At 41.6% G+C, this 27,311-nt stretch overlaps 1 protein-coding gene across 6 annotated transcripts in view; it reads right to left on the bottom strand.

Moving 5' to 3' along the window:
• DYNC1I1 (dynein cytoplasmic 1 intermediate chain 1) overlaps positions 1-27,311 on the bottom strand; it is a 174,060-nt gene that overhangs the window by 44,660 nt on the left and 102,089 nt on the right. For all 6 annotated transcript variants that reach the window (XM_008629916.2, XM_008629918.2, XM_008629917.2 and 3 more), the window contains 2 exons: positions 23,606-23,731; positions 3,110-3,256 (listed from right to left, as the gene is read on the bottom strand). In XM_008629916.2, coding sequence (XP_008628138.1) covers positions 3,110-3,256; positions 23,606-23,731 — 273 coding nt within the window. The remainder of the gene's footprint in view (positions 1-3,109; positions 3,257-23,605; positions 23,732-27,311) is intronic.

Raw genomic sequence — 27,311 nt, 5'->3', positions numbered from 1 at the left:
ACTTCAAGATCCAGCTGCAGGTCACCTACCCAGTCAGTGGGGAATGGCAGAAATCCTCAGAGCTCTGGCTCGCTCTCAGGTTTGATACCTGAGTGGGCCCTGTAAATGTCCCCTCTCTAAGAGCAAAAGGTGCAGCACCTGTACAAACAGTGTTTGTGCCCACACTGAGATGGCCTAAGCAGTTGCTGCTGAAATAGTACCTTGTGCTTGGAGGCAACCTGTGCACACCAGTAAGTCACAAGGTCCATTTGATGCCATTTTTTTTTTTCTCTCAAGATTTTCAGGCACCTGGTTTCTCCCAGATCATCAAATGGACCCCAACTGGTACCTCACATGTGTCTCACACTATTACTCTCCCACCATGGACATTCTTGCTGTTTAGTGTAAGCTAATGACCCCAGTGCTAAACATGATTACTGCGTACTGATGTGTGAAATAAGCACAGACCTATTTTTTTCATGGGCTTTTGACCTCCAGTAGTCCAAACAGACAGAGTGGGTGGGAGGAAGCTAAAGCAAGCAGTGGAATATCTAGAATATTTAGTGGGGGGGGGAAGAGTGAGCCCTGTCCTTCCAGCAGCACCTCAGTGTGTCAGGCCTGGCTTTAATCAGGGCTACCAGCCATCAATTTCATGCACAATAAAACTCACAGCAGAAATGAAAAGATGTAAGGAAAGCAGATGGAGACAACCAACTGTATGCAACAGAAAGTCTAAACAGGCTCCTTCCTTTCAAAGGGTTGCTGCCAGCTTGCTTTTATTTATTTTGGAAATGAAATCATCATGCAAAAGGGTTTTGTCTTAATTAAAATTTCCTGTTGTCCCAAGTGCAGATGTGTGGTGGGTGTGAAAGGAAATTAGTGAGTAAGCTGTGGGTAGAATTCTCTTTCCTGGTGAATCCAGGCAGTAATCAGTGATACTACATTTCAGGAAGGTTGAAGTCAGGGAGAACCACATGATCTATCTGTTTCAAATAAACAAAGCAGGAGTAAGAAAAGAGAAAAATCCTTTCTTCACATACAGCGTGAGTTCAAATTAAAAATGACTATTCAGCTCACGTATCTAGCAGTACAAAAAGTAACATCGCTAAAGTAGTGTTGTCTTAATTTAATCCTTTTTCTTGGCAGCAAGGATTCAAGCCAGCCTTTTGCAACCAAGACCTCATTTACAGTTTATGTAAGTAATTCCTATGTACGAACATAAAGTAAGCAACTCTTATTGTAAAATCTGAGCACTCCTTAAAACATCATATTTCCTCATGTTAAACCGTGTAAACACTTATTTATATCAATCCATGACAGCACATAAAGTGCCCATCCACAACTGAAAGTAATTTATTTATATTTGTCAAAAGCAAAACATTACATATTTTTCTATTACAATAATAAAACTGCTTTAATATATAATTCCAGGAGGTACAATTTTGCCTTAAATGATTTTTGAGTGTAAACAAATTACTTCCCATTAATCTTTGCTTTTCCACTAGATTTTGAGTCCCAGTTGTTCAATTTTCAGTGATAGTCAGTTTCTTGCCACTAGTTTTCTGGTCTGCTACATCTCTAAATTGCACTTCCAGGAGAGACTGTTTCTTGTCATGCAGATTGAACATTACTGGCGACAAAATGAGCAAAAACATTAGGGAAATGAAAAGCAATGTTGAAGTTGCAACCCATGGCACAGATCATTAGATAATTACATCAACATTCATGATAGTGGAAATTTGGGGAACAATATTTGTATTGCCTGGCCCACTAAGCATGTCTGTGCACACCTGTAATTTTTAATATAAGAGACTTGCAATCATAATACTGGCCCCATACTGAATCTTTAGCAGTAATTCACATGGCATGGTTTCTGGAGTTGTCTTTTAACTCCAGGGATTATGTTGTCACGGTCAACTGAAAGCTGAACCTTGATCTGCAAATTCCAAACATTAGAATCACAGAATTGTAAAAGCTGGAGATGCAAAAGTACTATCACTTTGATCCTTCATTCTGCTAGAACAAGATTATCTTATCTCTCAGAGTACTCTGTGGAGTTCAGTTCCTTATGTTCCAGAAAATCTGTGTTTTTCTGCACTCATATCATACTTCTACATTTTCCTCCTCCTTTCCACTTTCCACTCAGGAATTGCCCTAAGCCCACTCCCAGGATGAGATACTCCACCTTCCATCTCTCCTGAAGAGTCTGCCCAAGCCCAGACTCTGGAGGAGGAGAGCTCAAGAATGCATTAGACGTTTGTGTGGGATGGACTGGATGTCAGAGCCATAGCAATGAGGACACTTTAGCAGGCAACCCAGGCTTGTCTCTTCCTCCAGCACAATATGAGTACTTTGCAATGTAAGAGAGTCTCCCATCACAGACATCATCCTTGTATCACAGACGAAGTCTCTTCTTTCTCAGGCATTTTGTGTTACTGCTCTGCCTGTTTATCTCCTATACATCACTAGAGCCCATTGCCACCATCATTAATTGCCTACAAGTACCTGTGCGCGTTAGCAAAATGCTCTCCTGCATCATTGTGTTGAAACAAACTCTCCCTCAGTGTGCAAAGTCTGCCCTGTGGCCCTGTCTGGAGTAGGAGACCACAGCAGGGATTTATGTACTGCTCTATCAGAAAACAGAAGCAAACTGCCCCACTCTCTCCAAGGGCACCAGTGTGTGCTTACAGGAATTCACTATGAGACCCTCAAAGTCTGGTTCAATGCAGAAATTTGCATACACCAAGACAACAATAATGACTCTAATTGCCTGCCACGTTGGACTGATAGACATACAGCCTCTGCAGTGGTCTGGCTCTCTTTACAGACAATGGGGACAAGAATTACAGTGCCACTGTGCTGGCACAAAGGTGCCTCACCCAAGTGTTGAACTTAACCCTGCCTTCTTCCTTGGAAAGGAAAATAATGTCCTGACTTGACTGTACAAAGTATGATGATCAAGCACTTACAAGAGGTGGTTGTTCACCTCTCATAGCTACTTTTTTCCCTTCAAGGACCACACTTACGTTTTCATCTGTGTGGCAACCACCATTGTAGACACAACTAGGCAGCTGCCTTTCCCTGCTGACCATCTCCTCTAAGGAAAAGAGGAGGTGATTTTTATGCTTACCGTGTGAGCAGCAGCAGATAAGGGAGTTCTCTGAACCGGAGTGCGCCTGTGACTGCGATTATCCCACAGGACAATTTGGCCAGAGTATGTTCCACCAACGACCAGGTTTGGGTGAAAGCGGGCAAAACAGACCGACATCACGGAGGACTGGAATAAAAGCGGGAGAAAAGAGAGGGGTTACGTGGTCAGCCATCTTCAACTCTCTCCCTAGGGAAGCATACTGTAATTAGCATTTTGTATTTTAGGAATCGCTGTATGAACTCCATTCATACTCCTTGCACACCAGTAATTCTACTAAAGCCAACAGGACACATGCAAAGAGCTAACTTTGACCCTAAAATGTGTTGTTCCATTGGTCCTAGAGAAATACAGGATGAGTCTAAGCATGATGCTAAAAACCTGAGATAACCTCTCCATGACAGTGATGGTAAAGTGCTTAATTTCATTTCCAGAAGTTAGAACTTCAACTAACCAGATGCCAACCAAACAGAGACTGGCATCCTGGCCCATGATATCCCATCAGAGAGAGCTCTTCCCCTGTTTCTCCTCTAACTTTTAACTCAGGCAATTTGAGGCGAGTCTGTGAAAGACCCTCCAAAGTTCACCTCAAGGTATGCTGTCTTGAGAGAATCAGCTGACAAGCTGTGTGTCATTGTTGGATTCTATGACTGATTTCACTGCCACCAAGGTCTTCCAAGAACAAAGGGAACCACACTTCACTTTACATTGTTTAAGCAGAACTGAGTTTTTCCTCATCCTAATGGCAGCTGAGTTGTCTTTGTACATTTTCTTTAGCTGGGGATGCTAAGGAGCCAGACTGGTGTGACGGTTACCCTGGCTACCTGGTAGAGTGCCGCACAAGCCAGTATGGAGGTGGTTATCTATCCCAACTACCACTTTTCAGTGTCTTTAAAATAACATGCAACAGCTGAAGTGCTCAAGGGAACAGTCCCCAGAACCTTCATGTGCCAACAAGCTACAGCCAAGAGCAAGAAGCAGTAACTCCAAGTCTTCCATGCTCTTCTTCAAGAATTATTTTCCATTTTTATGTAATTGGTTGTGGATGTTATGTCTTTGTTTTATGCAAATCTTCTTTTATATTTTAATGACTGGATAGTGTTTTGAAGTGTTGGTGTTCCTATGTGGGAACACACTTTACTCAGTGTCAAAGGGTTAACTAAATTACTGTACTTCATTTGCATAAGAAGCATGGCAGACATTTAAGCAAACTTTGTTGCATTAGGAACACTGGAGCTGTCTAGCTGAACTAGACCCAATGTCTACCTATGTAATGGCCCTGTCTCTGGCAGAAGTGGATGGATGGGGTTGCAAAAACTTTGACACGGGCAGATGTGTTGCCTCCTTTCCTTACTGCTCCTCATGCTGATTTTGATGGCTACAGGCAGATTTGAACTCACAAGAGGCTTGAAACCACTTCTGATAGGTCTAGAATTAATTATGCTAACTCTTGATGCCTATAACTAGGTTGATAAGAATAACGCAAAATGGGAAGTTTAAATAGTTTTTACTGAACTCATGTGGCTGCCTGCTATCAATTGCTTAAAGCCAGATTATATGCTAAATGAACTTAACAGACATACTTATAGCATACAGCTGTAAGGGGTTTTTTGACCTACTAAGATAATCAAGACAATGAGAAAAGCTGCCATTACTTTTTTTCTTCCCCACTTTCTCTGCATTCTCATGGCTGTTCACTTGACATCTTTATACCTTCCCCCTTGACTAACACTTCTGCATACATTTCTCTGATGTTACATAGTCTAGCACCTAATGACTAGATGATTAGTGTACATAAATGCCTATTTTAGTCCATATCTAAGTGCTTGAGCACAGCAATTCCATTATGGTCAGTCGTAGCAATGAGAGGTACCTTCCAAACACCATTTCCAAAGGACCTAGCTTTACAGAAAAGAAACCCCACCCCTAAGAAGCAGGATGGAGGTGCTATTAAGAGGGGTTTAAAACTCAGCTACCCTGCAGCTGCCATCCAGTTTCCACAGATCCCCCCACATTATAATTAAAACGACCCTACAGCACATGTTCTACATTTTATCTCTTTGTTTAATGGCTTCATGAGTTGTTTTAATCAACCCCTCTCATTCCTTATAACTGAGCTGACAGATATTCTTACATGAAGTGAAATAGCCAGATGATTTTAAAATAGTACAGATCCACCACTGTGTACACCCCACGGCAGCTACAAGGCTCCACATGTATTTTAAGAAACCCCAATTCAAACAGTCATTCCACAACAAAGTTCCCAAGTTTGTCCCAAACAAACTTGGGAGACTCTGAAGCAGGGCAAAGAAGCCAAGTGGACAGTGTATTTTTAAACGTTCTGCTTTCATGGTTAGCATGTTTTTGCATTTAGAATGCCAGAATACAGCTGAATGGTCAGGATAGAAACTGCTAAAGTATGTTTTTCATAAAGTTCAAAAATAACCCACAGACATGACATGGGCTTGAGCTCTCTGCACTGCTTCTAGTTTTACAATTTGCTCCAAAGTAGTTTGCAGTCTTCAAAAGGTGAAATGTTCATATCCTTTTAATTATGTCAGCATTATTTTTCTATCCAATAAAGAATTCTGTCAAATATTAGAATTTAACAATTTAAGGATTCCATAGCACTTAATATAGTGATTATTTTCTTAAAATTAATGGCAGTACTCAGATGAGTAAGGGCTGTAAGATCAAGCCCATTCATTTAATAACTTGAAAAGCATTCATTTCTTAGTCTTAATGGGAGAGAGTGGCTGACAGGTCTCCAGTCTGTCTGAACAGCTCTGTGCTCAAGGACAGCAGCAGAAACCATTCCTTGTAAGCCTCTTCTGCCCCCAGGCTGCCTCTTGTTTGCCTGTTCAAGTAGTCTTACTCCTCTAAAACAGCTTTGCCACTGACTTCAAAGGGGGAGGAACCAGCACATGGTCAGGTTTTTAAAATAACAGCATATCCTTGGTTGCACTTCTACCACACCCTTCTAGGGAAATCTCACGGCACTTTCCAATAGCAATGGTAAAGTTTCCCAGTTTTTCAGTTAGGAATATTTTATACTGCAGGTGCTTAGTTACTTGTTGCAGAGGACAGAAGAAGCTAGTTTCACAGTATTTGGCAACAGCGCATAAGTAAATGTAGGAGGAATCAAGTCAGAAGGCAATTCCACAAGGAGTTTAGTGCTCACAGTAGAAAAGCAGCATTTAGACTAGGAGATTCCCAGCATTATCTTTTTATGGGTGCTACAGAGCGTCTGTCTGAGCAACTGCCGGGACCCACAAGAGACAGGCAAAATCCCAGTGTCTGGTCATCTGCATTTCTCTGAATGGCACTGTGCAGTGAATCGTTTCAGTATTTACTTTAGCTTAATGCTCAGTTTTCTCCCTCTATGCAAATACAGCCTACAGGATTTTGCTTTCTCTGTCTCTCCTTAGCTTTCTCAGTGGCCTTACCAAAGTACTTCTGGTACTTCTGGCCTTGTGATCTTCCACCCAGATGTTCTACTCTTAGTGGGGCCACAATACTGGTGCTGCTGCCTCATCCCCTGTGCATGCTCTGCCTCTCTGTAGAGGCGAGTAGATCTCCAAGGGCCAAAGGAGCAAACCCTAGTTCCATGTTCCTACATGCGCTGCCCAAGCATAAGAGAGAGCTCAGGCTGGTAAACTGGGGGTTTTGCCCGGCAAACAGGCAATCCTGCTTCTCAAATGCTAAAGCTTCTGCTCCCAGCTGCTGCAAGAACCATGCTGAAAACATAATTAAGAAACAAAACATGAGATGCCTGTGCTCTTGTTACAGCAAAGAGAGGGCTGGGCCTCATGAACAGAAGTGTTGCCCAGCCCTTGGAGAGGTCTGCAATCTGGGTTAGTGTAGAGGGATTCCTTATGGAACAGGGGCATATGATACCCCTGGAAAGATTGGACAACCCAGGGTTGCTGAGGAAAAGCCCCTGAACAGGCCCCTGGCTGCAGGCAGGCCTGGAAAGCACCTGGCTGCAGGCAGCCCTGAGAGTCCTTGGCAAGGTATACACTGGTCTTCTCCCCCGCTGATTAGAGGCTGTCCGGAGGGACTGGGCGTGAATCTTTGCAAAAAGTAGATACAAGCTTGCATAGTTGAACAATAAAGGGAGTTCGATGCTTAATCGAATCGGTGTACGTGTCGTTTATCCGGCCAGCTCTCCAGACTCGGTCCCTTTCAGGTTAGGAAAGCAGCACCCTTTGACCCCTGCCTTGGTGAGGGGTCACATCACCTCAGCCCATAGGGAGGAGCACTGTGGAGCCATCTCTGCCTCCCTGCTCCTTCCCTCCCTCCCACCCTCCCCACTGATGCACTGATCCACTGATCCAAACAGGCCCCCAGCCCACTTCAAGTGGCTGGGAAAGCTGTTTTTCATTTTGGAACCTTAATACGGCCCAGATTTGGATTAATGATGGCATATCCCGTCAACCACAGGTACACGTGCTTGGGACAGACAGTCATTTAGCTTCTCCTTAGTGAGAAGCCTGACCTCAGTACCCACATCTGATGTGTGTAAGGCCCTGGAGACTTGGCTGTCTCTGCTCATGTCTATATGCTCAGATGGCACTCTGCCCAGCCACCAGTTGAACAAGTTCACAAAGACTGGGGTGCTAAATAATAATAACTCTCAATAGGCAAAGACTACTGCCTTCAGCCAGACCTCTTCTGCAGGAAACCACCCCCGGAGCCAGCACTGCCATACTGGTGCCATATGCCTCCGCCTGACACCAGATGTATCTCAAAACAATACTTTGTCAGTGGGAAGAAGCAATCTGAGGAGTTCACAGACATTTCTAGGCTCCAGAATACAGGTTATATTGCAGCAGGCTCTCAGGAAGCTCCTGGGTGGATTTTCTAGCTGACCACATGCATGTGAAAAAGCACGACCATCAGTGGCATGCTGCTGTGGATCACTCTGACACAGGAAACAGCAGGCAATGAAATCAACTTGCAGCTGAGATTATTGAATCGTAGAATATGTTGAGTTGGAAGGGACCCATCAGGATCATTGAGTCCAACTCCTGGCCCTGCACAGGACCCATTAAGAATCACCATGTGCCTGAGAGCCTTGTCCACATGCTTCTTGAACTCTGTCAAGCTTGGTGCTGTAACACTTTCCTGGGGAGCTTGTTCCAGTGCTCTACCACCCCGAGTGAAAAACCTTTTCCTGATATCCAACACAAATCCCTCGTGACTCGGCTTCATGCCATTTCCTTGAGTCCTGTCACTGGTCACAAGAGTGAAGAGACCAGTACTTGCCCCTCCTCTACCCCTCATGAGGAAGTTGTAGACTGCAATGAGGTCTCCCCTCAGTCTCCTCTTCTCCAGGCTGAACAGACCAAGTGACCTCAGCTGCTCCTCATACAGCTTCCCCTCCAGGCCCCTCACCATCCTCACGGTGCTCCTCTGGGCACTCTCTAACAATTTAATGTCTTTTTCATCTTGTGACACCCAAAACTGCCCCCAGGTCTTGAGGTGAGGCCGCCCCAGTGCAGAGCAGAGCAGGACAATCCCCTCCCTTGCCCAGCTGGCGATGCTGTGCCTGATGCACCGCAGGACACGGGTGGCCCTCTTACTGAAGTGGCAGATCCTTTTCAATGCTTGAGGGACTGAGAGCACAGGGACAAAGCTGTGGTACTGCTCCTTAGCTAAAACCATGAGAAGATGCCAAACTCATAGTCCTTCATCCACAGGAACCGAAGAACAGGGACTGAAACTCTGATTACTTATGTCTGCCCTCCTGAGGAATAAATAAATAAAGAGGAAGGCCAGAAGTACACATGCAACTTACTCATAACCTTTTGTTCTCACTCCTGCTCATCAAGAGCAGCATTTAAAGAGTTTAAGTACTCACAGTCCCTCTGAGAGCTGCCCAACCTTCTTCTGGTCAGGCAATCAGGAGACCATTTAATTCCTGCATTGCTATACACACATATATCTAGCCCCATACATCATATGGATGATATACTTCAACTGCAAAGGTGGATTAGAGCCATCATCTAGAAATAAAAGAGCAACTGAATTACTAAATAAAGCCCTTTTTTTCTGACTGGTCATGGACTGAGAATAATCATGGAAAGTAGCAGTATCAGATCTGAACACTGATTCTCTGGTTTAGGGCCCTATAACATCCTTTCTTCACCACAAAAGGTGTGAGGTATCTTGAAAGAGGCAACTTTAGGGTGACTTTGCTCTGGCTACTGATATACCTGGTATTGTACACTGAAATAGCTGTGTTCCTTCCAAGAGTCCTGTTTATTTTTGCTATCTGCTGTTGTGAATTTGGATATTTCTGTGTTTCATATAACTAAGTATAATTAGTAGTAATAAGAAAACAGGAGAGAGAATAGCAACAGAATTACAGCTAGTTTTGAAATTAAATTTGAAAAGGAAGTTAAAACATGGTTTATGTGTACAAAAACCTTTACAAAAGAGCTTATCTCTTAATTCTAAAAGCTTCAAATTCTAACACTTCTGTATTGCTCCCCTCCAACTGTCTTCCTATTAAACTATGAAATAACATCTGAAAGATTTTGTGCTAGAGATTATTTGTGGTACCATACAAAATTCATCTCTACTAAAAATAAAATAAAAGTAGTTGACATCCTTCACATATTAAAAAAAAATAAATAAAACCAAACAAACACTTCTTCAAACCAAATGTCAGAATTCTGTTTAATTAAAAAAAGGAAGTTTATACTTGGTTATGGTGTGTGTCGACATCTATCCCTTTGATTTACAAGAGTATGGAGGGGAAAGAACAGATTGCTTTATTTTTTTTTAACTTCAGTGCTTTTTAAAACATGAAGGATTAATGGTAGAAAGGGAGGGAAGAATTGTGAATGTCTCCAGTTTAGGATCTTCAAAAATGTTTGGGGATTCTAAGAATGTCTCACCAGACCACATGAAAGATGCACAGAGAGACTCAGCCACACGACTGCTCTAAATCCAAAGCTGGTATTGCTCCACTTATACCATCAAACCAATGGAGCTGAAATGTAGCCACAAATTAAATTTATTTTTATTGAAAAAGTACTAAGTCTTTAAAAAGAAGGAAAAGAGTATGTCAGGAAACTCAGCCTTTCTTAGCCTAGTTTACAGGGTAGGTAACTCTGACATCTAACCTCAGTGCTGACATCTGAGCATTGCAGTAGAATCAGAGCACTCTGCCCAAGTCTGCAGAAAGGCAATATCCAGCCTTATGACTTCACTTTAAATAGAGCAGAAAGCTGGAGCTTTCTGCTTTCATCTCTGTAACTGCAGGTTCAGCCATGTAACTACAAGAGAAAAATAATCAGGAAAAATGTCCACAAGCTGCCTTTGCAAAAGGGAATCTACACTTCAGCCCTTTTGGAAAGTGCATTTGCTGTTATTATTAATTCAGCAGTGTCACGGTGACTCAGAAAAGCAGCAAAAACTGCTTGCTGTACTGCAAACACAGATAATCCTGATACTTCTCAAATGTGATACAGGACGATCTTGCATGCCTTTATCCACAACTGCAACAAGCAATTGATTCAGCGACCCTGAATTACTGCACACACATGCAAGCCTCAGAATACAGTCTTTGCCAAGCATCATACTGGCTCTGTTAGACTGATGATGAGATGATTAAAGCCTGGAGAAATAAGGAGTAATTTCATAACAACAGCACATCAAGATAAAGTTTACTTTCCACCCAACTACCTAGATATCAAGTACCCCAATATGTTTGTTTTCTCTGATTAGGACCTGGCTGCTTATCAGATTGCAGGGTCAAACAATTAATGTTTGTGTGCCTGCATGTTGGAGAAGCAAGCACTTCCTTGCTTTGTCTATTTTATTTAGGTCATGATACTCTAACAGTTATTCATGAGCACTCTTAATTGTTTTGATTAAATTATTGACAAGTGATGGGTATACAGCACCCTTTCAGACCTGGAGCCTGAGGGCATGTGTCTGTGGGTGGAGCACAGAGACCTTCTGCCATTCCCACTCATTCCGCAGGCTGCCCACAATTTGGAGCAGATGGTATGCGTCAGCTTGAGCATGGCAGTCTGGCATGCAGCTTGCATGCAGCAGGGCTCACTGGTTTCAGCTCAGCATTAGCCAAAGGCTTCTGGACCAGAGCTGCTATACATGTAGCCAGCTTCGGACATGGGTCATGGTGTCACTGCCTGCCACCACCGCTAACTATAGCTGCCAGTTTTGTGGCACAGAGACTACTTTGTTATGATGGGTTTGTAACAAAATCCTTACTAAAGCATCTCAGTCTGATGAAAGCCTCTAGAACTGAGCAAATAATAGCACTACCTGTCAAATTTACTTGGTGCAGTGGTCAGAAATGGCAGATAAACTTCAAGCACTGCAAATGAAATCGGATCTAGAGAAGCACATACTCAAAATGTCATGCAAACTAAAGCCTTCTGTAAGTGTTGCAGTTAGTCAACTCCTAAAGCATCTCTGAAGGTGAAGCCACTTCTGTCCAGCAATTACCTGGGGAACCTGGCTGTGAGGGACAAGTCCAGGCATGTTGGTCATGCTTCCCGAATTACTTCTGCATATAATCTCTCTGATATTATCTGATACAGAACATAGGTGTAGTCTGGGCAGCTCAGCTCCATCCCCATAAAGTGCCCCAGCCATTTGTCTAAGGACTTAAGCTTCTTATTGCTGCACACTTCTCCAGGCAGAACCTCCTTCCTGCTGGAACCAAGACCAGGCCTCAGGAGTGAGGCTTAAGAAGTATCCAGAGGTGTTCCCACCTAACGCTATGCAGAAGTAGAAGAGATCCCCCAGGGATTGAGGTATGGGTTAGGCTGGGATTTTGGTGTCCTGGACTCTTCTCCTCACAGTGAAAGCACAACAGATAATCACTTGATGGCAAGTTCTGGAAATACCAGAGTCAGACTTCAGAGGACCCACAGAGATAGCAAATTCCAGACTTGGAGAACAGGAATAGAAACACAAGTTATTCTCGTGCTGCGGTGGTGGTTTTGTGGTTTCTATGGCAGCAGTTCCTCAAACCAATGTATTTGATCAACCAGACTATGTGAAGCCACAGATGAATTAGAAATCAGTACAGATGCTGCAGGAACAATTATCTACAACTCAGCCTGTGAAGCTGGGTGTAGTAGTCACAGCTGCTTCTAAGAGAGTTGCAGATAAATCTCAAGTGTAGCACAGAGTCCAAACCCCCACAAGAAATGCAAAGGCCATGAGAACCAAGGCACAGTCAGAAGATCGAACACATCCAACCAAGAACACTTTAAAGCCCCAGATGAGGAAAGAACTTGCTTAAGTCCATCTTTTCTCAGAAGTCCATGAACTTAATTGTAATCACTTCTTCTAAGTTCTCCATGATTTTAATGACTCAAAAGCCTGCTCACAGCCCAGTAAACTGGTAAGTGCTTTCCTAAACAAGCAATTTTTAAATTCAGGCCTTCCGAAAGCAAATGACCTCCATTCTATGAGGAAAGACAGACACCCTGATGTTCAGCTGGTCCTGGGAAGACTCTGTAGAGTTAGAGACAGTCTCTACCCAGCTGACTTCCACATCAATGTCAGAGACAGGGAAGGGAAAAGGAGTATGAAGTGTCAGAGACAGACTCACTGAATTGCCAAAGTTGGGAAGCACATCTAGAGATTGTCTAGTCCAACCCCTTGGTCAGAGCAGGATCAGATGGAGCAGATTGTGGATGACTGTGGGTAGCTGGGTTTTGACTGTCTCCATGGATGAAGACCCCATTGCTAGCTCGTGTTGACCTTCTCACCAACCAACACCCCCAAGTCCTTTCCCTCAGTACTGCTTTCAGTCCCTTCTCAGTCCAGCCTGCATTTCCACTTGGCATTGCCTCTACCCAGGTGCAGGACCTTGCACTTGGCCTTCTTGAACTTCATGAGACTTGCACAGACCCACCTCTCAAGCCTGTGAAGGTCCCTCTGGATGGCATCCCTTCCCTCCAGTGTGTCAACCAAACCACACAGCTGGGTGTGGTCAGTGAATGTGCTGAGGGTGCTCTCAATCATACTGTCCACGTTGCTGATAAAGCTGTTGAACAGTGCTGGTCCCAACACTGACCCCTGGGGACACCACTCATCACTGGTCACTGCTTGGACATTGACCACAACTTTTTTGAGTGCAACCATCCAGCCAATTCCTTATCCACTGAGTGTTCCATCCATCAAATCCATGTCCCTCCAGTTCAGAGACAAGGATGTTGTGCAGGACAGTGTAAAATGCTTTGCACAAGTCCAGGTAGATGATGTCAGTCATCGGAAGACTAATAATAGAGGGTTTTATGTTTGCCCATATCCATCACTTTCACTGATGTATCCTTTATAAGTAGTGTCACTATTTAATTGGAAATAATTGAAAATAATTGAAAATTAATTAATTATTGCACATAGATGTGGAGATTGAGCAACTGAGAGGCACAAATAAACAGCTATCTAGTGGAAACAGAAGTGGACACAGGCGGGTCTGTATTTAAGAATGAGGGTGGAAGCATGGGCTGCTTTCACACTGTTCCTGTCTCCTACAGTAAATTACGGTAGAGATCCTAGTATCAGTAGCCTAGCTCTGCACTCATAGAGCATTAGGAAGCAGCTAAGATCACAGAGGAATAAATGAAACCCATTATAGACAATTTTTAATTCCCCTTTCTCTGAACAGACCTTAGTTTTCTGAAATTTCACATCCTGCTTTCGTCACCTGCAAGGTTATGCTGCTTGGTTTCTACAGTTTTTTTCCATAAGTAGTCTTGTAGAGGAGGAAGGGTTGAGATAAGTGTTTTCCAGTCTCAGGGTCAAAACCTTAGTAACACTAAATCAGTATAGTTATGCCATCCTACAGTTGCTGACTCCTGGAGTATCAGAGGACCACATCTTGCTCAAAAACCAGCATCCCTGGGTCATTCACTTGCATCAGTGATGGGACATTTTATAATGCATCTTTATCCTGCCAGGAAAAATGGATTTATCCCAGAAAACTTATGTCAGCAGTTCTGCACAACTCCAGTCTAAATTTGGCCTACTTTATTTATTTACAGATGTAAACATGAGATAACAAATGTTAAGCATGTTTTTCTCTCCATGAAATGACTGGTGACTCAGTATATGTTCATGAACAATATGGAATTGAAGTGGAATTGATATTTTTTCTGAGCTACAAAAACACTAAACAGTGTTATAAGAGCAATCAAAATGAATTAATCACAGGTCCTAACACACTCTGGCACATTTTGTTGTAGAGATAATGAAAACACTCTGATCTCTCCAGTAAGACAAATTGTTAAAAGCATATTGCTTCTTGCATGTAGGACGTTTGCTTGTCATCTTACGCTAAAATAATTCTACTTTAGCTTTTCTTTCTTTTTGCCCCACGGGAAACATCTTCCAAGGATAATATCAGCATCTCAGCCATGTGGCACGTGCTTCTGCCTTCCCTTTGTGGGAAGCTGGGAGTGTTAATCATCATTAAATCAATGGCGTCCATATACAAAAGTTCTTTCTAAGGAAGTACTTGTCAGTCATCCAGCCATGGGGGCAGAGGGCGGAAAACTGTTGATTTTAAACCTAAGGCAGTGGACAGTTGTATCCTGGGCTGTAATGATGGATTCCTTGGTGTCTGGGGCCTTTTACAGCAATTTAGAAGAATAACTGTTTTATATTTTGTGCCAGATAATACAGAAAGAGGCTTCACTCCTCACATAGAGCTCCCACAGAGACAAAAATCATGAGGTGAAATGATTTTCTTGAATTTGGACCAAATGTACTCTTCATTGCAAGTAGTTTGCACTGAGAACAGTTACATAACCCAAACAGAAAAGTCATGCCTATGGCTGTTTATCCATCATTTGCAGTGCAGCTAGGGAATTGCATGGTATTCTACATCCTTTATGGAAAAAAGTTCGGTGGAAGGATCTCAGTGACTTATTGATTTCACATCTGATCCTGCATTTCTTGTTCACCTAAAACCCTTTTAGCACTGGGAGTTTCAAATATACAAAAAAAAAAAAAAAAAAGTTCGTATCAACGAAGGAAAATTGGGCTCTTTTTTCCCTTCCTTCCTTTTTACACTAGGTTATGTTGAAATGGAACCAAATCAACAACTTCTAAACTATAAAACAACCCCAGGAAAAATTGCAGGATTTGGTGATGTTTTCCTCTGCAATTTTGGGATAGTGTGACAAATCTGCATTTTTTTATCAAAGGAGATTTTCAAAACTCTGAGTCAAACGAATAATGTCATGTGTTTGTAAGTATCAATAATCTAAGCCATCTGCAAAGGAATGGTTTTGCAAAGGCATCTCTTTCAGGACACTGTGGATTTTGTCACTGCTTGAGGTTTTGGCAAACCATCAATATCACTATAATTTTCTCTTATGAAATATAGTTTTTGACTGACATATTTTTTTTTGCCCTTAGCTAGCTAAAGTTTAAAAATACTGCATTTCTAACTCGGCAAATTCAAAGGTTAGGCTTTCTCCAAATTGCATATTAGATGCCAGTAATTCAGAAAGGTATAATGCAAGTTATCCGTGAAATAAAGAAACTTAAACAAACAAACAAAAAAAAAGCAATGTTTGCTGTATCAAGTAGCCAACATATTCTTTATATTTGGTCTGAAAGGAAGACTACAGAACTTTAGGAAGAGAAATAGCATCTTTAAGTACAGGTTCATTACAAATCTCTATTTTCACACTTGGAAAAAGCACAATGCTATTGCTAGTAGTGACAGCGTGTCATTTAAGTGTATGACATCTACTCACTCCAAAAAAGTCTTAGAAGTGAGAACCGCCTGAAATTTTCTATCCAAGACAAGAAAAGCTGTCATTTCCTAATTATTTGATTCATAATTGAAATCTCAGTTTCAAATGAGGAAGGTGATCTGTCTTAAGCCTTGCTCTAAGCAAAGGAGCATTCTGTTGCTAGCAGACTTTGTATGTATAAACACAGTCCTCAAATAATTCAGACTGTTAATTACCAATGGGGAAGTGCACCCACCTTTTGTATTAGCAGTCATTTCACAGACTGACACGGGGTACAATTATTTTGTTATACAAATTAGCTCTGATGGGTGTGTCGCTCTTCAGGGTTCTGTACAAGACAGCAAGAGATCCAAGCCATCATGGAAAAATCAGCTTTGCTAAGGGTTTGGAAAGATACAGTTAAAACCCAAGGGAAGGTATGCAACATTGTGACATTCCTTTAGTCTAAATAATGAATTGAGTTTTGTGGAAATAAGTCAGTTTTAAGAGATTCTAGGACTGAAAGGTGAAGGGCTATGTGGAAAACATGGCATACTTTGTTCTGAACTGCAGATGCTAGTAGATTCCACGCTAATGGCTGCAGCATTTCAGCAGTAAAGCAAGACTGGTGATTTCAGGACTGACTAAGACATTGTGGCACCCAAGACAGAATATGCATTTTCACATTTTCAGTGCCTTTTCTGTCCTCCCCCACCAAAGCCTTTGACAGGAGACAGGACACTCCGTCCCTCATACATGTGGTCCTGTTTGTCCCCCTCTACAAATCTGCTGCATGCAGGTCTCTCACCTAAGACACCAAAAACCATTTTCCAAGTACTACACTTAGCCTTCAGATGTGTGGGTGTAACTTCTACTGACTCACACACAATCTCTCCACAAGTATTGGGGCACTAATCTTAGGCCAAGTGATAGTTACTTTTAATCATCAAAGGCTAGAAGTGGTGTATCCTCCAATGGGAGGAGCAAAAAAAGACAACTGGTATCAGCTGAGAACAGAGGGAAGAATCTAAAACAATAGCCTAAGAGACAAGACATGGGCTCTTTCTTACAAACTGTGCTCTATTCCAAACAGAAACATGGCAGAGAACAAAAGTTTTGAAACAGGAACAGAATAAGTATGTCCTTCTATCACAAGCTGTAGCTGAAACTCTTCTTCTCCCCCAGTCATAGAGTTAGAATTAGAACTTCCCCCAAACTGTAATTCAGAATGGTAAACTCTTCTTCTCCCCCAGTCATAGAGTTAGAACTTCCCCCAAACTGTAATTCAGAATGGCGCAACTACGCATCTGCATTAACTATTACAGTGTGGAGATAACCATGTAGGCACAAATGTAAGAGCAACAGAGTGTCCCAGAGAAAAGGCACAGCAGAGCTCTACACAGCTCCACAAAGGTCATCCTACCAATGATGTACAGCAGGAAACAAAACTGAAATGAAAACAAAACAGCCCCTTTATTGCTGAAGAAGCCCTCCTTGGTATGATTGACAATATTTTGGTATGTGCTATTAAAGTCTGCAACACATCTGGGACCCTGGGTGCTGAGGTATTCCCACTATGACAGCTATCTCAGTGTCTTCACAGGCAGACATTCAGAGGTCCATTCACCAGAGAACTACTTTGAAAAAAGGCAGAATCTGATTCATGTTTAGGATCATAGGGTCATGGGGAAATTCAGTTTGGAAAAAACTTTCTCTTCCAAAGAAGGGGTTTGTGGTTTTTTTGGGAAAATTTGCAGTCATCTCAGAACCACATGTCTTCTCTGACATTTACAGCCCTTTAAAGACTGACCACAGATACCCTCTCTCACTAGAAACTGAGGAATTAGATAAGTCAGCTCTGGAACTGGACACGCTGGTTCTTTGGATTGATTTTACTTAGGGAATTCTGTGACGCTTAGAGGGAGTTCAGAGTCTTTCATTTCTTTTATGTCTCTGAAGAGCTGAATCCCTGCTTGAAAGTCAGTGCTAACAAGGTGAGGAAGTTTTTGTAGAAAAGCACCATTATAACTAAAAGAGAAAATTTTCTTCATTTTTTAAGTATTTCAACCATACTTTCTGGACTTTCCTAAACTTCTTGTAGTATTTCTTTTCTTTAGAGACTGAGCTCTAGTTTGGCTTCCACAGAGAAGGAAACTCAAGGACAAGGGAAAAGGAGGATATTAGTCATTCAGGCTTTTACCTCAGCCTGTTCCACACACAAGTCTTGTGGATTTGGGCGCTCAGCACCTTTAGAAGGCAGGCTGCTGGAGAAAAAAGCACATCTGAAGGAATTTATGTTGATTTTGAAAGAGCAGACAACAACAAAGGAACCAAATCAGGAAAAAAAATAAGGCAACTCTGGCCAATATCAGCCACTAAATATAGCCTTTCTCTTACCTCAATGCATCTAATTCTAAGATATGCATTTATGACTCCATCCATTTAGTTGAAAAGGGAAAGACCACACCAGGATAAGCAATGAAGAGTGGTCAAACACATAACTTAATGGCAGTGCATGGAAGCCACTACAAAAAAGCTAGGGGAGAATGAAACATTTTGTGGTGCAGCTGAGTAGCTGATTTCTGTACCCAATCCACCAGTATTTTCCAAGCACGGACAGCTTTTCTTGAAATTAAAATACAGAACACAAATCCCCTTTCCCACAAAAAACCTGACAGTTTAGTAAAAAGATGGAACTAACCAAGTAAATCTGACTGCATGGCATTTTAGGAAAAGGACAGAAATAGCTGCAGCTATTGAAAGTGATATACTGCTGAAATATTTTTGTGATTATGCTAAAAGTCAATCTGACTCCTTGAAAGAACTCTTAAATGGTTACTGCTTCCTCAAATAAAAGCTACTTCGTATCTGCTCTCCTTCTTTAAAAATACACTGAATGTAGTTGCTTCAAAGTGTCAGATCTGTACTTCTCACTGTCCTTTCGAGACATTTGGAAAAGACATAGCTGACAAAGAGGAAATTAGTAGATCAGGAAATAATCCATAATAAATCAAAAGACAGTCAATGTAGTATTTTTTTTATTTCTGTTATCATTAGATTGGGTGTAGTAAAGCAGAATTCTTTACTTTCCAATCACAATGCAGAGCCCTCCAAATCAGAAAGTCACATTCAATTTGGTTTATTTGCATGAAACTAATACCTTTAGCTGTCTTCCTCTACCCCTCCTCTCCTGAAATGATGAATGTTTGAGGCTGAGATCCAGATACCTCAACCAACTTTAATAACCCCTCTTTAGTTCCAGAAGAAAGGAAATTGTTTGTAATACCCTAAAGTCCCTTAGATACACTGATTATTTCTTTTCCTTCTGACTTCTGTCTCTGCAGATCAGCTCTAACCCAGAAGCTATGAGATCTGATAGAAGAGCTGTGCTGTACACATGCTAACAGGCCCTGCTGGAAGAAGGGGTATAAAGCTCAGACTATTATCTGCTAGCCCATCTACTGCAAACTCTGAGTTCTCATTTGCCTCATTTGACCAGATATGTGGCTGCAAAGTTTCAGATACTTCTTCAGGTAACTCTGGCTTAGAAAGCTTAGGTCAGACCACTGTGAAACAGAAACAACATCATGGGCAGAGATGATGAGTAGTGCAAATAATCCTCATAATTAATGGGTAATGTAGATTTTTATTTGTATGTTCAGGGAAAAAAAACACATTAAGAACATAAAAAGCACTTTCTGAAAAAGACAGAAATATTGAGAAATATGGTTCGTGCTACTCTATCAATCAATGGTATGGGAATGTTCACATAGAACGCCAGCCCCGTGCATTCCAGAAATCAATACAGGATTGAGCACATGTTGAGTCAGATCATCAATAACTGTGAGATACTATTTTTGTTTTTGTCACCCCCACCTAAACACAGACCAGCAGTAGCTGAGAGAAGCAGTGTGAACCACTGCTTAAAATTCTCCCAACTAAACCAAGGGATATTCAATGCAATTTCCATGTTGTTGCTGGAATTCATTCCATCTCTGGATACTGCCAAACCAACCCAACTAGGGATGACTCATCTGCAGGGTTTCATGAAGTACTTCTGAAAGGCATGTGTCTTGCCTTTGGAATGCTCTGGATTACACCAATAGTATGTTATGCTCCAGCATGGGGGAAGAGGATATTCCTGACTCTTCCCTACAAAGATATTCCCAGTCTGCACTCTGCAGTATTAACTGCATGCTCCATTTATTTCTCACTACCTAAGGAAAGCATTGAGCATTCATTCCTTTGGCAAATGGTATCACCCTTTCATTCCAACGTTGCTTCTGAGACAACAATTTTTGCTTGCATAGGAAAACAAATGAAAAAATTGTCCAATCCCTCATTCTTCCCTGTTTTCCTATTTCTAACCTTGTGGTAAAGAGATGTATGATGAGCTACAGAGGAAAAAATTTGGGAGTCACAGCTAAAATACTGTCAGCACATGAAGCAGAAATATAAAAACCCAAAGAAAGGCAAAAATAAAACATGTAGAAAAAAATATTCCATAGGAGGTGAGAGTAGAAGCCAGCAGGACTGTTTCATTTTAGAAAGCATCTGATAGAGCACATGGCAGTACACATGAATTAGTGACTAAACATGTCCACTTGGCTGATTGTCATTTTTCCTTTAATGCATAATAACTAAAATTGAACCCAGTATTTGTAGCACAACATGTTGTAGAGCTATGAAATTTACTACTACTTAAATTGTACTAATGAGCCAACAATTTCATATGACTTGAAATTGGGTAAGAATTTCATATTTACAGAATATACCACTCCTCACATTTGAGGACTGAAATCAAATATTTTGCTGACTGGAGTTAGGCAAAAATGTCCTTGCCAGTAGATTTTTACATCATTGTCTGTCATGGCTGATAGACAACTTTAGTTGAAGCTCCTTGGTTCTGGCAACTTTCAGCATTTCACATTCTCCTATGTTAGATTAAAAACAGTCCCAGAAAGAGGTAAAGAAAACGAAGAAATTCCATGGTACTCATCTCACCTAAATCTGGATAATATATCAGGAAAGACAAGAAAACATTAAGGGTTCTAGCTTCAAAAATTTACCAAATTAGCACAATTGGTATCTGAAGTTCTCCCTGCTGCATTCCAGCCAGCTCTTCAGCTGTCCAGAGATGCTTCACAGATCTATCTCTACTGATGTTACCAGAATTCCTGAGGTGAAATTTCTTAGCAGTTTCTCAGAAATGGCTTCAAAAACCTATTTATTGATTTGGTTTCTCAGAAGTGGCTTGCAAAAGCTCATTGACAGTCACACCTGAAATGAGTTTCTACTTCCTTGTATCTTGCTCTCTGAGCCCCAAAAATTGAAAGGAAAAAGGTGTATTAGTCAGCATCTGTAGGATTTATTGAGACCACTTTTTGCAGAAAGTCTTTGGGAAGGAAAATAGAGGCCTATTGTGGAAATTTGAGTACACTCAATTATTTGAGTACACTCAAAGTACTGTGTTTATCATATCTGGGTAACCTAGCTATAACAATAAGGTGTGCGTTCATCTCTAGCTGTTGGGCTGGACTGTTATAAGGTCATGCATTTTGTGAAATAAAATTGGGCCTCTCTCTCAGAAGGCCTAGAGAAATAACTGGATCAGGACTGAATAAGGGAATGTTTCTGTAGCAAAATGGTAATATAAATGATATGGGGCTGACTAATAATACAGTCTGTTTCCACTAACAGAATAACATGATGATCTATAGAACTGAAATCCAGACTCTGAGCTAAGATGCTATTTTTTTCTTATTTTCCATCTGAGTCAGTTAGAACAAACCTGTGTTCAAGAGACCAAGTTGTGTACTTTTTGCTTCCCCATTTAATCATACGTGGGTATCCCCATCTGATCTGAAGATGCACAGAAGATATTCCACATCGAAAGCCCTATAATGGTGATTCAAAGACAGATCCAACTCATAATGGATTTAAATGCAAATTATCTATGGTCAGTTTGAAAAGAAAATAAGTAGTTCCCATGGGTAGAACTGATGTCCTTTAGCTGAAAGAGCATGAATCCAGGATACATGTGCAAGCACAGTGTCATACGTGTCTCTCAATTCACAGGTTTTAAAGTTCCATTTCTAAAAAGGGGCACATCCAAAAATGTGAGGATTAGACAGAAGCTCAGCCATGCCAAATTCCTGGCCACCATTTTGTCCTATGTGTGTTTTTCTAATGGCAAGGGTAGCCTGTCTCATTGCTTTCCATGCAGTGAGTCATACCTCCTCTGTTTAAGAGTATCAAGATAGAACTTTAAATTAATGGAGCAAACTGTTATGTCTTTAGTCAATCTTCCTCTGTGTGCTTAGAAGGGCTACCCCAAATCTGCTCATTATCTTGCAAAATCAATCTAGTTTAAGGATTATTCTTCCTAGAAATGCCATTTCTTCTCTTGAAAATTTTGTTCAAAACATTAAGCAGCATGTACATCATAGAAGAATCTGAACATGGGATCTGAGCTAAGGTCTTAACCAGTCTGAAAGAACACATTGGCTGCCGAATATGATATCCAGGCAAATACAAGTCCTCATTTCAAAGGTAATACACAAACACACACACATACATATATACACACGTACATAAATCTGTATGGCACATTTGCAGGCCTAAACTCCTTGTGAAGTAGTTTTTCAGCATAGCAAATTAGAAAAATATGCCCAGAATTAAAGGTTACTTAATCAGGTTGAAGCAGCAACTTCAATTCCAGCAACTCCCTCCCACTATGTTACATCTGATAATGTACCCAAGTCCAAACATAAACTTAGTTCAAAAAGATGTTTGGTCCTCGAATGTAAAATGACACTTAGCTTACACAATTAGACAGGTAATACATATCCTTCCAAGAGAAGCAATTTTTACCACAGAATTATCTGCGTTTTACTAATCTCTGATTGTTAAGTTTTACTTGCTGAAACTTTTCCATATGGCTTTTTGAATACCACTATCCTGTATTTAATTACTACAGAGGGATATTAATGAAGAGGTTTGAAATCTGGCCCAAGCCCTGTTCCACAGTTTGGACAGTTTCATGGAGATAGAGCCAGTGAGCTGAACACTTCTGTCAATACGAGGCTGTGCCACTTCACACACAAAAGCAGTGGCAAAAGAGGACTAAACAGACATACAGAAATAAACCACTCAATTATTTTGTAATTGTCCATGAACTTCTAAACCAGCGTGACTGTAAAGTAGCACTGAGTGAAGTGAAGCACTATTTTGCTGACCTAAAGGACAGTCAAACGGGAATTAGGAATTGGTGGAGTAGTTCTTGTAATCGAGACCATTTTGATCAAGCTGGAAGTCAGACGCATGTCCAAAAATGTGACGTTTACTACCCAATTTTAAAGGCAAAACATGATATTGAGCAGAACCAAGGCAAGGGTAGGCAGCTTGAGTGCAGAGGATGCGAGGAAGTTAACGTGGGTGGGAAAGCATGTGTAACTGCCTGGATGAGGAAGTGGTACACCACAGTTACTTCATAAGTGTGAGGGATTTATGAACTAAATCTCCTAGGGACTGTTTTAAATAGACAAAGAACGACATGCAGTCCTGACAGGCTTTTGTTGGAGAAGGCTGGTTGCCTTCTAAAAACACTGGACTGTCACTTGTACTTTTACTAAAATGCCTATTTTTGACCTTAACCTTTTCATATAAACAGTGGGGAGATGCACTATGTAGTAAACTCTTTTGCCTAGCATATAACCAATGGCTTCCTCAGTCTTACCTGACAATGGAAAACATATTCTGGTGTGGTTTTCTTGAACTTCATGTTCCACACCAAGGCTACCCCATCCGGTTCATGTGGAGCATCTTCATTATTGTTATAAGATGCAACCATCAATTCAGGGTACTAGAAAGGAAAAGAAAATACAAATGAAATAACATGGATGATGAAAAACCTACACAAAATCATATGAGACAGAAATAATCTACACTAAACGTGCAATATCTGGTTTTAATTATTATACATGCTAGTTCAATCATACTATTCTGCTTCATTTTGGTTTTACATTTTACTCATCCCTAACATCCTTAAAGCCCCAGATACTTGCTCTCTATCAGTTATTCTCAAATATCACAAGGGCAATGTTATTTTCTGCAGGTAATTCTTAAGAAAAGACAACTAACACAATATTTATAAAGGGAATGAAAAGGAAGGAAGAGGGAAAATTTGAACGCTTGAATAATTTTAATGTATTTGCTTAACTATCTCTTCAGGGACAAACTGCTGTCTTAATTGATTTTGATAATAAAACACTACAACCATAGGGTTGACTTGCTTTTATTCTGAAATTCACTTTTTTTTCAGCATTCCTGAAAACTATTCTTTCTTATTTCATTATGCACTCTTATGCACTTATGCACGGAATCAACGTGGAAGCTCTTCTTGATGACTCAAATGGCAAACAAAATATTTTCTTCACAGAAGCTCAATTTTGCAAGATGCTGAGGTCATCTTGTAAAGCACAGGGTGACCTTGAATTCCACTGACTCAGTGAGATTGATGCAATAAGCACTTTAAAATCAGATCTACACTTTCTTGTATACCCATTATCCACTGTTGTATAGGAGTAGATATGGAACACCCATATGTATTTGCTTTGTTTATATATACCTATCTATATATACATAATATCAAACGTGAAAAATCAGAATTTCACACTGTCTTGATGACCTTGCATCATGTTAAAACACCGTAAGAAGTACTAATTTATCCACAAAACATCAATTGCTTTCTGTCTACATAGTAACTCCCAGTTGTCCACTCTCACATGTTTGACACTAGGCACCTCTGGTAACCTCTGTCCTTCCCTCTATTTGCCCATTTAGAGGGATAGGGCAGTGGACATTATAGCATGTCCAGAGAAAAGCATGTGGCTTCTGCAGACCAATGAGTCAGCAGCTCAGGTTCTGCAAGACCTACATTCTCCTCCTGTAAACCAGAAATGCTTTCCCTCAAAATTTCTCAACAATTTCCCTCAATTTCTGCAAGTTATTGTCACTTTTTGTCTTTCCCAGGTAGATTCCTGCCAAGCCATCCACCACTTTACAAGAGAACAGTGAAGCTAGTAGATGCAAAGGAAGCAGGACAAAGAAACTGCCATTTGGGAGCTGTGAATTTGGTCCAAATGCACTTTAACAATAAAAAAACCCCAAACCATCACTCTTTATATCATTATTATTGGGGTTTGAAACTCTCTGCTCTCAAAATCCATTTGGAAGAAATAATGCACACAGCTGTAACTTCTGCCACCAGCAGCTGTTACTTCCCACTTTCTGTACACTTCCATGGATAATGTATCAAAGAGCTGATGATTTTTCTATCCAAGCTCATCGCTCCAAATTAGCCTGGCCCCATGTGTGGAAGAATCAGCAATGACACATGGCCACCATAGCCTCCCTTTTCCCATTTGAAGGAAGCTCTGACTAGGTTGTACCTACATCCCTCCAGACCCTGGCTGCTGGCGCACCTTGTAAGGACAATTCAGCACCCAATTCACTTGCATGGGATTTAGAGGATGCAGTAGACCAACCACGTCTTCTCCCTCATCAAGACCTGAGGGAGACCTGAGGGTGGATTAATCCCGCACCTGAGATACCACCTCTCTGGACACAGTTGTGCCAACCATGCCCTCAACTGCTCTCATCCATCTCACCCCTCTCCTCTCCCACTCCTGCAACAGAGCTTACAACCACTTCTGAACAGCGAGCTCAGCTTCTCCTTTGAACCTTTTCATCCCACACTGGCCCATGTCCAAGTAAACAGAGTGTGCAGCAGGCTCTTGGCAGGCCATCATGTTTTGGCTGAACAGGTTGGGTACCATTCACACGAGTGGCTAAGCCTGCAGTCATGAAGGGGCAGATACCTGGGCAGGCAGAAGCAACAACCCCTCCTGCCAGCATGACTGCAACCAGCTAGGGTGTGTGACCTGCTCCAAAGTACCAATACTGAAGCACTTTGAGGCTGCCTCATGCTCCTGGGAAGTTTAGTGAGCATGGTTAGCAGCACGTTTGGCCATAAACAAACACTGACTCAAATCTTGCTGGTCTATTGGTAGGTTTTGCAATCACTTTATGTATTTGACTGGAAACACAGTTTAAAATTTACACAGATGCTGGGGTCATAGCTAGCTGGGTTGCACCATTATGAGGCTTTTTGACCCTTAAAAAAACAGAGCTAAATGCAGCACCCTAAATCCTCTCTGGCATTGCACACTCCAGTGCTCCACTCAATCTACTTCCACTTACACAGTTTCAGTCCTCACCAGGTACCCAGATGTCCTGCAACTGAAAACAACATGAAAACGGTGCTGTGCGAAACCTCATTCAAGGCTGTTGCCCGAGAGTCAAGAAAGACACATCACTATCCCCGAGACCATGGTTTTCTTGGCTTTAGGCTATCTAAGTTAGCTCCCCTCCCATGCACATAGTAAGGTGATATCATTCTTTGTGTTTACTCTCAGTCTGTTGGGCCTTTCCCTAAGATCCTTAAGCACCTAAGCCATTTTCCTGTTGCTCTGTGAAAGAATCAAGGGGCTAGAGAGTTAACTTGAAGGGTATGAATGGTCCCACATGTTTGAGACCATATTGTACATGTGACTGGGAACAGAATAACTTGTTTAATCGATGTATCAATGTCCTTTGTTTGATTAAGCTTCTATTTACCTCCAGGCTGTTTCGCAGCAGCAGTTTTATCGCAGAAAATTGAGCAATGTGTTCTGCAGTTCCCATGATTATTCAAGTTATTCTTTGGCACAGTGGACACTGTCATGTCCTGGAGCGTGTGTGAGCAGCAGAGCTAGTGGTTAGGTGAAATACCTCTGCCCGGCTCCACCTCCTGTCCCATGGATACAACTTAAAGCAGGAAAGCAAGGAGGCAAGTCCCTACTCCCAAGCTACTGTAGGGCAGCATGCAGAAGCCCCCCACACAGAGGAGCCCCTGCTGGGGTGCCGGGGAGCTGAGCATGAGGAGTTAACAAAGAGGAAGGCAGGCGGGGCCACCCTGGAACAAAGAGGTGGGAAGCAGAACATGCCTTCAAGCCCCAGGGGCTGAACAATTACATTTGGCAGTGCTCTTCTGAGGCGGCTTTTTTTCTTGCTGCCCTGGGAATACAGTAAGAGCTGCCTGTTAGGAAAATATCAGATAAGAATTCCATGTAATTTCCAGCCCCTGAACAAGTGAACATTTTAAGATAAGTGTTTCCTCAGGCTTATATTTGATTTCTGTGGAAATCCATATGTGCTTAAAGGCCACCCACATCACAATAGTGCATACCTGTTGCTAGACTGATATTTTGTATGAAAGCAAAGGTATAAATCCTTCATTTCACGCATGGGGCGCAAGATGGCTATTACAAGAAGCCTCTCTGCAGCTGGCTGTTGTGTACCCCCCAGACCTCCTCAGCCCACCAGCCACACTCACTGGGACC

This window comes from Corvus brachyrhynchos, unplaced genomic scaffold, assembly GCF_000691975.1.
Source record: "Corvus brachyrhynchos isolate BGI_N302 unplaced genomic scaffold, ASM69197v1 scaffold142, whole genome shotgun sequence".
Lineage (NCBI taxonomy): Eukaryota > Metazoa > Chordata > Aves > Passeriformes > Corvidae > Corvus > Corvus brachyrhynchos.
The sequence above is the reverse complement of the archived record's forward strand: the minus strand, read 5'-3'. Positions and strand labels throughout refer to the sequence as shown.